The sequence below is a fragment of the Panthera onca genome, chromosome D1 (assembly GCF_046562875.1).
Source record: "Panthera onca isolate mPanOnc1 chromosome D1, mPanOnc1 haplotype 2, whole genome shotgun sequence".
Lineage (NCBI taxonomy): Eukaryota > Metazoa > Chordata > Mammalia > Carnivora > Felidae > Panthera > Panthera onca.
The window spans coordinates 8,165,382-8,180,265 of record NC_138348.1 but is presented as its reverse complement, the minus strand read 5'-3'; the positions used below and the strand labels follow the sequence as shown (position 1 = coordinate 8,180,265).

The following is a 14,884-nucleotide window of genomic DNA, read 5'->3' as shown; positions in this document are numbered from 1 at the left end:
AGAGGGGCAGAGGGGGAGAGAGCGAAAACCTTAAGCGGACTCCATGCTCAGCACAGAGCCCAACGTGGGGCCGATCCCACCACCCAGGGATCGTGACCTGAGCCGAAATCAAGAGTCGGACACTCGACCAACTGAGCCAGCCAGGCGCCCCACAATTCACCCATTGAAGGTGTACAGTTAACTGGCTTTGAGTAAATTCACAGAGCTGTGTATCCATCACCACAATCAACATTTCATTAGGAGATTTTCGTTCTCACAGAAAGAAACCTCGTACCCCTTAGTTGTCCCCCCTAAATCTCCACCCTCCTCAGCCCTAGACTGATCTTCCTGTCTCTCTGGATTTGCCTGTTCTCAACATCTCAAATAGATGGGCTCATACAATACGTGGTCCTTTGTGACCAGCTTTATTCACGTAGTGGAAGGTTTTCAGGGTCTGTCCGTGTTGTAGCGCGTGTCACTGCTTCATTTCTTCTGATTGCCAACGAATATTCCACAGCGTGGATATCCTGCAATGTGTCCGTCCGTTTGCCAACTGACAGACGTTTGTGTTGTTTCCCCTTTTTGGCTGTTGTGAATGTGGGCTGTTACCAGCAGGCACTGGTGTATGAGTTTTTGTGTGGACGTCTGTTTCCACTTCTGTGATGTGCTGCACCTGGGAGTGGCACTGCCGGGTCACACAGTGACTCCGGGTTTAGCCCCCTGAGGAACGCACAAGTCTTCGTGGACACGTGTGCGTTCGTCTGGGTTGCACCCTTTTTGTGTCACGTATGCGGAGCTGTTCGGTGCCGTTGCTGTCATTTCTGCGTCCTCACACCGTTGGCCCGAGCTGCGGGCCGTCCCGGGAGGGCAGACGGTTGCCTTGCTCAGACCCTGTCATTCGGCGTGTTCGTTGCGCAGGTGTTTGAGCGAGCATCTCCCAGAATTCAGATCGTGTAGGGGCTGGGGTGTATCAGTGAGTAAATGACGTACGCCCGCCTTCATGCGCTCCCGTCTCAACGGGATGGACGGCAAATCGGTGTAAAGTGACAAATGCTAAAGGTGAAGGTGAAGGGCGGCATGGCGCTGAGTGCCGGGAAGGAATTCTGATGTTCTGCTGCGCAGCCTCACGGCGTGAAGAGGCAGCCGGGCGAGCAGTAGGAGGCGCTCTCCCGCGGGACGTGGAGGGCTGGTGGGTTGTTAAGGGCCGATTGCACCGCCCTGCCGTGCAGGGCCCGGGCTCCCACGCCCACGGGATGTTGGCACTGAAGACCGGCGCTCCTTATCTCCTCCTCCTCCCCCCACTGCCTTCTGACTCTGCCTGCCTGCCAGCCCCCTGCCGTCCGCCCCTCCCCACCCACCTCCACCCCAGCCTCTTAGGTTTTTTTGCGGAGAGCTAAGGGCAACGATAAGGGGAACTGAGAAGTCAGCGTCCTGAAAGGTGTGCGTGTTTCCATCCCACAGCCCACCTTGGGACACCTTGACCCCAAGCCCAGCAGTAAGTCCAACATGCTGCGGGGCCGCAACTCAGCCGCCTCTGCTGACGAGCAGCCCCATATCGGCAACTACCGGCTCCTTAAGACCATCGGCAAGGGCAACTTCGCCAAGGTGAAGCTGGCCCGGCACATCCTGACCGGGAAGGAGGTGAGCTCTGGGGACGGGCCGTGGGGCGTGGCCGCACCCCCCAACTGTTGGCACCCAGGAGGTAGCGGTGGGACTGCTGCCACAGCCGCCTCTTATTTGTCAGCTGGAAATGAAATCTGGACAGATAGATGTGTTGACGGAGATGGGGTTAGAGGAGGAGGGAGAGTCGAGTCCTGGGTCTCTCCTGTTCAGAGAGGGAAACTTGGGCTTTTTGTCTCATGTGCAGGTAGCTGTGAAGATCATTGACAAGACTCAACTGAACTCCTCCAGCCTCCAGAAAGTAAGCATACAACATCTTCTGTTCTTTCTAAACCTCTCATCAGGGGTCAGCGATCCCGTGTGGGCTTCCCCTTGAATCCCCATTTTTAAAATCTCTTCGTCTTTTCACTGTCCCCAGTGCTCTGTGGCTCTGCTACCTGTGGGGCTCTGATGGGATCCACTGCACTGACTCCCCCTGGGTAGGCTTCCTGGCCACGGGCACTGGCTCTTTAGAAGTCTTTCTGCCCTTCCCTGCCATTTGGCCTGTCTGTCTGACCTACTTCCTGCATCGTGTCATCTGCTGGCCTGTGGCCCTATGCAAAAACACAACGTTCCTAGCCATTTCTAGAAACATGCGTTTGGTGATTCCAAGATCTAGAACGATCCAGGGGAGTGGCTCTAGAAGTACAGGGATAAGAGGGGGCAGGGAGCCTGCCGCCAGATTCCGTGCCAGCAGCCTTTTAGGGGATGAGTATAGAAGGTTGGGTTTTTAGAAGCTCGACTCCAGTTTCAAGCCCCTGACAGTTTGTGCAGATTAAGGACAGGTAGTCCCAATTTGCCTTCTCACTCCTAGGCTTCTCTTGGCTAAAAGTCACAGAGTCATCCACATGTAGTGCTCGCTGGGTGAGGTCGAACTTTTTCTTCCCTCCTTTATTTACAGTGGGAAACTGAGGTCAGTCTTAGCTGATCAGGGGAGTCCTCCAGGTGGGAACACATACCCCCCGGTCGGGAAACTATGAAGAGCCGGTAGGAACGCGAAAAGGAGGCTTTGATTTGCAGAATGAGACAGCTTGCCAGTGATGGGTTGACGTAGAACTGGACACTCTCTGCCCTCTCCTCCCGTGCTGGGCTCCAGCAGTTGGGGGAAAGAGGAAGTCTCCCATCTGGCTCCCCAAAAGCCTCCCCTGCTCAGGTCAGTCAGATTTCCTTGTGCCCCCATACTCCAGCTGACCCTGGCTCAGATTTTCTGATCTTGCTTCACCTGGTTCTCTCACGAGGTGAGCTGAAATTTTCTTTTCAGGAGCACCCTGTTATTTAAGAGAGGGCATAACCTCATGCTAACAGTCAACTACAGTGAGATTGAGAAGCTTAGGACTAGGGCTTGGGGGCTGGTATTGAGAGAGGCGTTCACAGAATTACGGTGTGGAGGTTGAGGTGCCTTGACACGCTGGCAGTCAAAACCAAAGTGTTTCCTGGTTGATGCTCACTCAAGCCCCGGGATCCCCTCAAGGTTCTTTGGTTCAGAGGAAACATTGCTGTCATCACCAGGGCTTTCCTGCTTGGGGCTTTCCCGAAGAAAGAGAAAGAGGGCTACTCTTGACATGTTGGCTCAGAGCCTACAGAGTAGGAGCCAGCTTGGTGTGGGCCATTTGGTCTTTGGTGCGGTCCAGCCTGCCATATGATAACTGCCAGAGTCAGCCTGGCCATCTTATTTCCTACCTCTTTTTCTTCCTCCTTGCCTCTTCCTGACCGGCTGGAAGGCACCAATCCCGGACAAACGTAGCCAGTTTAAAAGCCTTTTAACACATTCTGTTACCAAGGCCAGTCTGATTCTGGCCGAATCACTCTGTTTAAATCTGATCCCAGCAGTGATCCGGAGGAAGGACAACACTGAAGGATCTAGCCCCCTCAGGGTTCTCAGCTGAGCCCAGAAAACTCCATGTTCTCCCAGAGAATGTCCCTTCCAGGCCAAGTGGGTGCCCTCAGGGGAAGAACCCAGGCAGCTGCCTCCAGCCCCATTTCAGTGTTGCTTACCACCCCTGAGGTGGCGTCCAGGACTTTTTGCCTCTCATCCAAGACAACTGCTGGACCAGGGAAGAAAGCAAGAGAAACCTGGGCTCTAACGTGAAAAGGGAGCCAAGTTCAGAATCAGATTCCTGAAGATTGGAAAGCCCGTCTCTTCCTTTTCAGCTCACAAAAGCTCTCGGACCTCCTTAAAGGGAAAACAAAAAACAAAAAAAAAAAACGTGTTCACTTTATTCCATGAACTATATCCTGAATTATCTCCAGAGGTCCTGGAGAGACCTCTCCTCCCCTTCCCACCCCCCACCCCCCCAAAAAACAACAAAATGCAAACAACTACTTCTGCTCTTTGTGCAAACGGTGAGGCCTGGAAGTTACCAAGATCCCACCTCCAGTTCTCTGGCCCCCGCAGAGGGGATGGAGTTCGTTTCTGTCATCTTTCTTTATGGAAATACATGGTTTGGAGTCCCTGATTTTGTTTCACAAAGAGAGCGTGAGTGTGTGGAGGTGGGCTTGATTAAAATTGGCATCAGCTATATATAGGAGCGGCTTCTTCTGTCACCACCCCAGAGGCCCAGGAGAGAAGGGCCTGCCCACCAGTGCAGAGCCCTCTGACTTCTGTAAACCAGAAGACGGTGGGGACCCCCCTGCCAGCCCCCACCCCTTCACACAGACCAAGCTGGAGGCTGTTTTGTCACTGAACTTTAGCAGCAGCCCTGGTTCTGAATATTCATGTACACGGGCTCACGCTCCCTCCTTCGGAGGCACCCAGCCAAACCCGTCTGCTCTTTGGGGGTTGGATCTGGGGAGACTGCAACACAGGACACTTGGCCGCTTTAGCCAGATGCTGAACCCCAGGGTGCAAGTCGCTAGAGCCCAGCTTTCCTCCTGCCGACGCTTCTGCTCTCGTTCCCCTTCACCTACTTCTCAGCCATCAGGGACAGGCATGGGGGACCTGGACGGCTGCCCCATTTCTTTCCTTCGCCTGTTTTCTCTCTTGGGAAAAGAATTCAAGCAGTGGCTCCGTTTGGAGGGGACCTGAGGGGAGCAAGTGAAGCAAGCGTGACCCCTGGTATTTTATTTTCCAGCTATTCCGCGAAGTAAGAATAATGAAGGTTTTGAATCATCCCAACATAGGTGAGAACCAGATGCCGTTCCTTCCTTCCTTCCTCCTCCACAGCACGGCTCCACTTCCCAGCCTGTGTCCCTCCCCGAGGCAGTGCTTTCTGGAGTCGGGAGTCTTTGAGGATGCCTCTGGGGATGCCCAGCTCAAGATCCAGCCCTGCCCCTGGCACCCTGGGCTCTTCTTAGCAGTGTGGCTGCCACGAGAGGAGCTTGCCCTTGTGGCAGGGGCGGGGTGGGGGGACCTTTCATCCCCGGGATGCCCCTGTTCACGTTAGGGCTCAGCGTGTGGCCCCTCCTACTTCTCTGACTCACGGCTCGGCCCTTTCTGTTGCAGTTAAGTTATTTGAAGTGATCGAGACTGAAAAAACTCTCTACCTGGTCATGGAGTACGCTAGCGGAGGTAGGTGTGGAACCACCTCTTCCCACGGGCCCCCGTGTTCCCCGGCCCCCGGTAAGCTCCGACCTAGACCCCACCCCTGTGTCTTGCAGGAGAGGTGTTTGATTACCTGGTGGCTCATGGCAGGATGAAAGAAAAAGAGGCTCGAGCCAAATTCCGCCAGGTGGGTGTGGCTCCCTGTGCGGAGTGTGGGCCCCACCTCTGCCCTTTGGGATTTGGCATACGAGGAGGAGCTGCCTGTCTCTAAGTGGCCTGTGGAGGGTCCTTCGGGCTTTGCTTATCTATGTGGCAGCTTGGAACTAGGTCACCGGAGCGCAGGTCCGCCATCCCGCCCTCGGGTGCCCCTCGCCTAACCCTTCTTCCTTCCTTCCAGATAGTGTCTGCTGTGCAGTACTGTCACCAGAAGTTTATTGTTCATAGAGACTTAAAGGTAAGACGTGCCCTCGTCCCCTGTCCCTGAGTCAGCTTTGGGTTGTTCACCCCCTGTCGACGGTGACCTAACCATCAGGCCCTGAGAGTTCAGGGAGACTCTAGCCTTTAATTTTTTGGAGACGATGAGGAAGCCCTTGGGGCCGCTTCCGCTGTAGGCCTTACGACCGGACTTAGAGGTCAGCCGGCCAGCGAACGGAGGGTCTCTGCCATCTCCTCGCTGGGCACGTCACCTTCCAGTGCTGCCAGGCGCGTCAGGAGAGCCGCGGGCTGTGCTGGCCCTTCCGGCCGCCGACCGAGGGAGGGACGTTGAGTGTCCCGCAGCTGCCCCCCAGCTGCTTTGCAGGCGCGCACCCACTCCGCTCTCTCCCTGAGACGGTAGAGTGTGCACTACCTCGCAGGCGCCTGGCCCCCCAGTCCTAGCAGACGTGACCGCGATTAACCTGAGCCCGACGTGGCGGAAGCCCGGCGACCCCCGCGCGCTCCCGTGGCCTCCCGTGTGAGGGGTGGCCCGCGCTGCCCTCCTCCAGGCCAGCCTCTTCACGCGGACCGAAGGCCTGCCCTGGAGTTGGTGGAGAATGTTCTGAGACAGGGGACGACTTCCTGTTTGTGCTCCCGTCCCCCACAGCCCCTTCCTGTTCGATGCCTTCCCGTGGTCCGCTCGGTCCGAACATTTTCCATCTTCCCGTCTTCCCTCCCAGGCGGAAAACCTGCTCTTGGATGCTGATATGAACATCAAGATTGCAGACTTCGGCTTCAGCAACGAATTCACCTTTGGGAACAAGCTGGATACCTTCTGCGGCAGTCCCCCGTATGCTGCCCCAGAGCTCTTCCAGGGCAAAAAGTATGACGGACCCGAGGTGGATGTGTGGAGCCTGGGAGTTATCCTGTATACACTGGTCAGCGGGTCCCTGCCTTTTGATGGACAGAACCTCAAGGTGGAGTGAAGCACAGGCTTAGGTCTTAAATTAAATAAATAAAAAATAAATAAATTATAAAAAAATTAAATAAAAAAAAATAGATAGATTTAATTTTTAAGTAATCTCTACACTGAACGTGGGGCTCAAACTCAGCCCCGAGATCAAGTCACGTGCTCCACCAACTGAGCCAGCCCCATGCCCCAGGCTTAGGTCATTTTTATTGCTTCTCCTTTCCATTCTCAGCCCCTTTGGTCTTACCCCTGACCTCTGACCTTTGCCACCTCTACCCTTTTCCCAAGCCAGAGCTTCAGAGGAGGGCTGGGTAAAGGTATGGCAGGAGACACTGGGCCTTCCGCACACAGTGGAATGGCCTCAGTTCCTTCCTCTAGGGATGGGATAGATTATAGATTGTGTGTCCATTCACCCTTCCAAGGCACTTGGATGGCAGGCCTCAGGCTGGTCAAGCTAACGGGCACGGCGTATTTGACCTCAGTGCCTCTCTGGTGAGGTGCCTTGTCTCCGGCTCTCTGTCTCCTACCGTGTTTCATGTGTATCTGCCTGGTCAAGTCTTAAGCTCTCAGAAGCCTGGCTATTAGGTTTCTAACCTTGGTCTTGGGGTGATTTAAATTTCTCTCCTGCTGGGGCACCTGGCCAGCTCCGTCAGTAGACCCAGGGTACTCTTGATCTCAGGGTCGTGAGTTTAGGCCCCAGGTTGGACATAGAGCTTACCTAAAAATAATAATAATAATGATAAATTTCTCGGGGTGCTTTTGTGGCTCAGTCGGTTAAGTTCTCCACTTTGGCTGAGACCATGATCTCGCAGTTGGTGGGTTTGAGCCCCACGTCGGGCTCTGTGCTGGCAGCTCAGAGCCTGGAGCCTGCTTCGGATTCTGTGTCTCCATCTCTCTTTGCCCGTCCCCTGCTTGTGTTCTGTCTGTTTATCTCGATCTCTCTCTGTCTCTCAAAAATAAATAAACATTAAAAAAACTAAAAAATAATAATAATAAATTTCTCTCCTACTATAGGAGCTACGGGAGCGGGTACTGAGGGGAAAATACCGCATTCCGTTCTACATGTCCACGGACTGTGAAAACCTGCTTAAGAAATTTCTCATTCTCAATCCCAGCAAGAGAGGCACTTTAGAGGTGAGCAGCCAGGAGCCCAGCTGACTGGAAAGTTCTGGGTTCCTTGGGACACCTCCAAGCTGAGTCTCTTTCCTCCTTACCCTTAACGCTTCCCTTTGCTCCCCCAGCAAATCATGAAAGATCGATGGATGAATGTGGGTCACGAAGATGACGAATTAAAGCCTTATGTGGAGCCACTCCCTGACTACAAGGACCCCCGGCGGACAGGTGAGGATCTGCTGAGCCGTGAGGTTGAACTCCCTAGGACTCAGGACCAGCCTTAACTGTATGTCCCCCCTGTGCAGAATTGATGGTGTCCATGGGTTACACACGGGAAGAGATCCAGGACTCACTGGTGGGCCAGAGGTACAACGAGGTGATGGCCACCTATCTGCTCCTGGGCTACAAGAGCTCTGAGGTGTGTGCCCCCTGCTCTATTCCCTGCTGGCCAGCTTTGCTGTCACTGGCAACCCCGTGCTTCTAGCACCCGTTGAGGGCAGAAGCTCCTCTCTGAGTAGGTGTGCTCTCTGCTGACGAATTTTAAGCCTCAGCTCTGGTGGGTAAAGCTCTCTGGCCTTTGCTTTCACTGGTCTCTGTCCGTGAACGAAGAGGAAGGCTGGTGGGGTCTGGGCCTGGGTTGGGTTTCCAGGCGGGTGAGTAGATCTGGCTCAGTCTGTGTTGGTTAGGCCGGGTTTAGGTCGGTCTGGCTGGATCAGTTCTTTGTCTGTTGAGAAATCTTCGTGTCTGTTTCCATGTGTTTGTGTCCCTCTGCATCTGGAAGTGTCTGTCTCCAGGTGTTTGGGTGTGTGGGTCTCTGTGCCTTTCTTATACGGGTCTTGAGTCTGTGTCGCTGGTGTCTGGCTGTCTGTATCTGTGCGCATGTATGTCCGTCCTCCCGTCTGTTCATCTGGAGGCTTCGTGTTTGTTCTTGTGCCCGTCTGGGTAACCGTGTCTGTGTGTGAGTCCCTGGGTGTGTGTGGGAGAGTGGTCTTGCACACCATCTGCGTGTCCCCACATGCACTCCTGGCCTCCCCGCCCTGCTCTTCTCCTGGAAGTGTAGGACTCCCTCTCTTGGTTCTCACCTTTGCCTGGTCAGGAACGATCTAGCTGGGAGCAGGAGGGTGTGGTTTCGGAGTCTGAATGTGTGTTCCCATGGGCACGTGTATCCCTCTCTGGGGTGGGGGTCTTCCGTGTGCTGGGGGCCGGGAGTCTTTGGCTCTGTGTGTCAGGAGCTGTGTCCGGGCCTGTGTGTCTCCAGGAGTGTTTAGATGCACCTGGCTCCTGCAGGAGTGTGTCCCATGGGAGTCCAGGGAGGATTTGTGTCGGGCAAGGTGGTGTGTAAGTGGGTCCATCTGTGCGCATCTCCACATGATTTCTACCTCCTTTTTCTCTGCTTGCAGCTGGAGGGTGACACCATCACCTTGAAGCCCCGGCCTTCAGCTGATCTGACCAATAGCAATGCCCCTTCCCCCTCCCACAAGGTACAGCGTAGCGTCTCAGCCAACCCCAAGCAGCGGCGCTTCAGTGACCAGGGTGAGTGCTTTGGGGAGTTGCAGGTGGCGGACTCACCCCCTCCTGAAAGGACACAGGTTCTGGGGGCTTGGGATGACACTGCTGAGTTTCAGTCCCACTTCAGCCACGTCTTAGTAGCATGGCCTTGGGCAAGTCACTTAACTTCGCTCAACTTCAAATGGGGTTTGCCAGGTTGCTGGCAGGCCTGAAGGAGAGCACCGCGCGCGCGCGTGTGTGTGTGTGGCACTTAGTTGGCCCCTCGCCCTTATCCATCCCCTCTGACCCAGCAGCTGGTCCTGCCATTCCCACGTCCAATTCCTACTCTAAGAAGACTCAGAGTAATAACGCAGAAAATAAGCGGCCTGAGGACGACCGGGAGTCAGGGCGGAAGGCCAGCAGCACAGCCAAAGTGCCCGCCAGCCCCTTGCCCGGCCTGGAGAGGAAGAAGACCACCCCCACCCCTTCCACGGTGAGCGTCCCTCCTGCAGTGGGGCCCGCCCTCTCCAAGCAGCTCCCTCCAGCTGCCTCCCTGACCTTGCCTCCGGGGCCATGTTTGCTTGCTGTACAAAGCCTACCCCCAAGAGTTTGAAAAGCAGAATCCTTTCTTTCCCCAAAGCCAGTCCTGTGAACAGAACACTTGGGTGTCTGTGATACAGCCCTGCCCTTTATTTCCCACAGAACAGCGTCCTCTCCACCAGCACAAACCGAAGCAGGAATTCCCCCCTTTTGGAGAGGGCCAGCCTTGGCCAGGCCTCCATCCAGAATGGCAAAGACAGGTGAGTGGACCCAGGCCCTGCCTACCATGCTCCCCACAGCCATCTCACGGCGGTGACGTCTGTCAGCAACCCCCCTCCTGCTCCCTGGAGTTCCGTCCTGGCTCTGTCCAGTCCAGCTTGTCCACGCACCAGCCCTCCTCCCTGCCACTCTCCACCCCCCACCCCAAGTCTCCCATCCCCTGTGCTCCCGTGACTGCTCCTTGCAGCAGGCACACCGAGTGAGACTCCATGGTCATCTCGGCTGCATTCTTGCCTGATTTGGTGGGGTTTTTTCTTTCCTTTTTTTTTTTTTTTTTTTAGTTAGTTAGTTAATTAATTAATTTATTTATTTTATTTAAGCAATGTTGGCACCCAGCGTGGGGCTCGAACTCACGGCCCTGAGATCCAGAGGTGCACGCTTTTGCGACTGAGCCAGCCAGGCACGCCCACCTTCGGGCTTCTTGACTGCAGCCAGGGCACAGCAACGGCGCTCCTCTAGGCCCCAGTGCCTGAGGCTTTGGTTTGGTGGCCCCAGCTCAGGGCAGAACCGAGAGATGCCCCACCTGAGGGGCATACGTGTTGAGGGTGACCCCGGCTGTGCCCGTGAGAACAGAGGTCCCCTAGCCTTGGCCGTCAGCATCTCTTGGTGTGTTGCATTCTTGGCTCCTCCTCTTCCGAGCTTAATGAAAATTCCCCAACACCCTGCTCTTTCTGTCGACAAAACATCCTTGTTCTTAGAGTTCCTAGGGGACCAGTGCAACCCAGAGGCAGTTCCATCCCGTCGGCTTTTCTGCACTTTTGTTTTCCTCCCCCCGGGTTTTGGCCTCGCTTTCCTCACCCCCGGTGCTCCGCTTCCCAGCCCCGCTTTCCTGGTCTCTGACTTGAGTCCCATTGCTGCTCCCCAGACCTGACCTGCATCCTGCCGAGGCTCCCCGGCTCTGGCCCTTGCTGCCCTGCCCTTGCTTCCTAACCTGAGCCTCCTGCCCCCACCCACCCCTAACCCAGGCCTCTTCGCTGCTTTTGTCTCCTAGCCTAACCATGCCAGGGTCCCGGGCCTCCACGGCTTCTGCTTCCGCCGCAGTCTCTGCGGCCCGGCCCCGCCAGCACCAGAAATCCATGTCGGCCTCCGTGCACCCCAACAAGGCCACTGGGCTGCCCCCCACGGACAGTAACTGTGAGGTGCCGCGGCCCAGGCAAGTGTGCTGGGGCACCTGGCGCACCTGGTGCCCTCAGCCTGCCCCCCCCCCCCGCCCCACCCCTCCCAACGAGTTCTCCCCGCTCCCCGGGGGTCCTGCTCTGTTTTTGGCATCTTAGCCACAAGCAATGGCTCTGTCCCCTGCAGTCAGGAAGTAGAGGGAACAAAAAAATAGCTTAATGCCCCTCTTTTCCTCCAGTTCTCCCTCTCAGAACAGATATGCAAGAAGCCGTCCCGAGGCTCCAGAAGGAAGCCTTTTTGTTCTGAGCCTTCCTGGACTTCCTTAGGACCCCAGGGACAGTCAGCATCAAAGGGATTCAAATCCTTGAGGGTTGGTCGACATTGTCCCCTTGAGGCTCCAGTGTGCCTAGCTCCCAAGGAGCCTCTTCTGTCCGGCCTGTTCTGCTCTCCACACACGTATCCTCCCTTGCCTCCCTCCCTCCCCCAAACCATCTCCTCCCACCTCCACCCAGATGTCCTCCTTTCTGGTGTCCTCAGTGGTCACACCCCTTCCTTCTGTGTCCTCCGTGATGGCTGCCTCTGCCCCAGCGTCCCCCTCCCCTGTTCCCACCCCAGGATGCCACAAGTGCTCGGTGGTGATGACGTTCTTGTGCCCTGATGCATTTCCCCCACCCCCACCTCTCTTCCCACAGCACGGCCCCCCAGCGTGTCCCTGTCGCCTCCCCCTCCGCCCACAACATCAGCAGCAGTGGTGGAGCCCCAGACCGAACTAATTTCCCCCGGGGCGTGTCCAGTCGAAGCACCTTCCACGCTGGGCAGCTCCGGCAGGTGCGGGACCAGCAGAATTTGCCCTACGGTGTAACCCCAGCGTCTCCCTCTGGCAACAGCCAGGGCCGGCGGGGGGCCTCGGGGAGCATCTTTAGCAAATTCACTTCCAAGTTTGTACGCAGGTGAGTCGGGGGCTTAGGGTGGCAGAGAGAATGAGGCCAGGTCTTCCTACCTGCCTGGGAGTGGGGGTGGGGACTCGGCACTAAGCTTGGGTCCTGGGGTTAGAAGAGGCCTTAAGGAAAGCCTAAGAAGTTGGGTCTTTGTCAGCACCTCATGATCCCAGAACCGTCCATCCTTCTCAGGCTCTCCCCAACTCCTATACACACCCCTCGTTCTCTGGCCCCAAGAGCAGATGGCCAATGCCGCCTCCTCTCTAGGAGAGTGTGAACTCAGATGCTAAAATAAAAGCCCCCCTCTTCTCTCCTGGGTTCCCATGGAAACTTATATTTGGTGACGCAGCTGCAAAGTCATGAGGCCTGAGCCAGGCTGGGCCGGCAAGGAGAGTGTTTCCGGGTCCTTCGTCTCGCCCCCTCTGACCTCCTTTCCCCCCACTCAGCTGGTTAAGTTTGCACCCTCTGCCCCAGCCTCGTCTTTCTGCCCCGGGCTCACCAGGAAGAAGGCCAGAAGTGAAGTAGCTGGTGGGGGCCTGGTGGCCTCCTCCCTCGCAGCCCACTGTGCTGAGGCTTTCCTGAGCAGCAAGGGCGGGGGGGGGGGGGGGGGAGTTCTCTTCATGAGGTCTCTCACCTGGTCCCCAGGTCCCCAGCTGCCCCAGAGAGACAGCTGTGATGCTTACGGTGCAGCCAGCAATCCTGCCCGGCAGGACGCTATCTGCTATCTGTCTCCATCCCTCCGTTTGCCCTCCCACCTCAGGGTAGCTCCAGAAGCAGCAGCGGGCTTGGGGAGAGCAGGCTTGCTGCCCTTCCTGGTGCACTTCAGTCAGCTCAGCTGGAGCAGCCAGGAACCGTGCCCCTTTCCAGCCCTGGAATGCAGGGCGGCGGGGCGGGATGGGGGCAGGTCCCGGTGTCTAGGACTCTCGTCTCGCTGAGCGGCTCTTCCACAAATGGGGTGACCGTTGAACCTGTAAAGCCCACTCCCCACCTGCTTATCCACATACTGTCTTGTTGGTTTTTTTTTTATTTCTTTTTTTATTTTGTCTTTTTTTGTTTGTTTTTTTAGAAATCTGTCTTTCAGGTTTGCCAGAAGGTAGGCGTTCAGCCCGCTGTGTGTGTGTGTGTGTGCGTGTGTGTGTGTGTGTGTCTGCGTCCCGTGTCCTGCCTCCGTCATTAACTCCCCTTTTCTGGCTCTTGCTCCCTCTTCCGTCTGCTAACCACGTCTGTGTGGCCCTCTCTCTGCCATCTTAAAGGGATGAAGACCGCCTCTGACTGGGTGGCCGCTCGGGGCAGATGGCTTTGCAAATGAGGAGCCTGTCCACAGGCAAGGGGGATCTTCTCAGGGAATTCTCCCTTTAAGATTGTCTCCTCATCCCCACCCCAGGTTTGGGTTTCGGTCGCAAGCATCGGGTTCCTTTCCTGGCCCTTCCCCCTGTCTGTGCATGCGCTGTGAAGAAGCTCCACGACGGTTGCAAGTGCATCTGGGATGGTGCCTCATTCTGGGTCTCCTGGTCTTTCCCCTTCTCTGGTCCCCTGAACTTCAGGGCTGTGTGACCTCTTGCCCCCGTCCTGTGGATAGCAGGACTTCGGAAGTACTACAGGGACGCCGGCGTCCTAAGGCTCCAGCGTGATGCTTCCAGGCCCAAGGAGCCTTTGCCTCACGAGTGGGCACGGCACCCCCTTCTGGCAGCTCCTGTTAGAACTAGCCCCCCACCCCACCACCACCCAGCACACCTCCTGCCTCCAGCAGGACGTATCTGGACGAATCAGGCCACCTGTCTTCTGGGCTGTGTTCTCCGGATGAGGACAATGGCTTCCAGAGAGCCGGGGGCCGGGATGTTCTGGGGCGGGAGCCACCTACCCCATAGTCCTGGCAAAACAGTGGGAGATCCCGCCCCCTCCCTCAGACATCTCCCTTCCTAGACTGGATCCTGGCTGGGCCACCACCCTCTGGCCCCCTCCTCATCCTCTCTGGAGGCCTGGGTGGGCCAGATACCCAACTGAAGACCCAAGGGCCGGGTCGGGAGCACTGGTTCCCCAAGGCTGTCGGCCCAGGCCCCGTGCTGGGGCTAGGACACCGGCAGGCACATTGGTGACCCAACTGACTAATGCCAAGACGGGGTCTTTAGGCTTTCCCCTTTCCACCCACTGCTCCCCACCCAGCTCTTCACTGCATGGCTAGCTGTTGACTCACAGGCCCCGGTGACAGGGCGCCTCCACCCACAGGGCAGGAACCAGGTGGGGCTGGGGAGAGCAGCAGGCTCCTTCCCCTGCACAGCCCGGGCTCCCCGCTCGCAGCGCGCTGGTGTGCATTCGTGTGTCTGTTGTGTCTTCGTGTTCCTTTTCCGTGTGCCGCTGCCGCTCTCTCTCATCCTCCTCACATCCCTGCCCGCCTCTGCAGTCCCCAGTGTCCCGGCTCCAGGCACCCATCTTCCCGCCAGGAGCTGGAGAAGCCGCTCAGCGGGGCCAGACCTCTTCCCCACCCACCCTCCCGAGGTGCTGGCCCTGCCCTGCCCTCTCTCCTCCGTTCTGTACAAGCAGATGGCCTGGCAGCCTGGCAGGCAGGGGAGTCATAAAAGAATGGGGGAGGCGGGCTTGTCCACGGCCTGCCTCGGGCCCTTCTCCCCCTCCCCTTCCCCAGGCACCCATCCCCAGGCAGTTCCAGCTCTTGGCTCTTTGAGCCTCCCGGGAGAGGCTTCTGTCTACCCTCCCTCCCCCCCCTCCCCCCAGCCCGGCCCCTTCCCTTCGAGAGGACCAGGGCTCTGGGGCCTGGGTATGCTGATGTTGAAGACCCGTTCACAGCGTGAGGCCCTGGCTGTGGGCTGGCGGGGGAGCTGCCTCATGCTGTGGCTTGTGCCCCATGCGTGTGTCTGCACATCCACACCCCCCTCCCTCCCTGGAGCAGAG

At 56.9% G+C, this 14,884-nt stretch overlaps 1 protein-coding gene across 8 annotated transcripts in view; it reads left to right on the top strand.

Annotated features, from left to right (window-relative positions):
• Positions 1 to 14,884, top strand: part of MARK2 (microtubule affinity regulating kinase 2) — a 58,237-nt gene that overhangs the window by 40,104 nt on the left and 3,249 nt on the right. For 4 of the 8 annotated variants that reach the window (XM_078433597.2, XM_078433594.2, XM_078433595.2 and 1 more), the window contains exons 2-17: positions 1,441 to 1,620; positions 1,847 to 1,900; positions 4,710 to 4,758; positions 5,081 to 5,146; positions 5,236 to 5,306; positions 5,517 to 5,573; positions 6,274 to 6,510; positions 7,518 to 7,637; positions 7,745 to 7,844; positions 7,922 to 8,034; positions 9,017 to 9,149; positions 9,419 to 9,597; positions 9,807 to 9,904; positions 10,915 to 11,076; positions 11,732 to 11,989; positions 13,044 to 13,070. In XM_078433597.2, coding sequence (XP_078289723.1) covers positions 1,441 to 1,620; positions 1,847 to 1,900; positions 4,710 to 4,758; positions 5,081 to 5,146; positions 5,236 to 5,306; positions 5,517 to 5,573; positions 6,274 to 6,510; positions 7,518 to 7,637; positions 7,745 to 7,844; positions 7,922 to 8,034; positions 9,017 to 9,149; positions 9,419 to 9,597; positions 9,807 to 9,904; positions 10,915 to 11,076; positions 11,732 to 11,989; positions 13,044 to 13,070 — 1,904 coding nt within the window. The remainder of the gene's footprint in view (positions 1 to 1,440; positions 1,621 to 1,846; positions 1,901 to 4,709; positions 4,759 to 5,080; positions 5,147 to 5,235; positions 5,307 to 5,516; positions 5,574 to 6,273; positions 6,511 to 7,517; positions 7,638 to 7,744; positions 7,845 to 7,921; positions 8,035 to 9,016; positions 9,150 to 9,418; positions 9,598 to 9,806; positions 9,905 to 10,914; positions 11,077 to 11,731; positions 11,990 to 13,043; positions 13,071 to 14,884) is intronic. The other 4 variants (XM_078433601.2, XM_078433599.2, XM_078433596.2 and 1 more) reach the window with 3 other exon arrangements.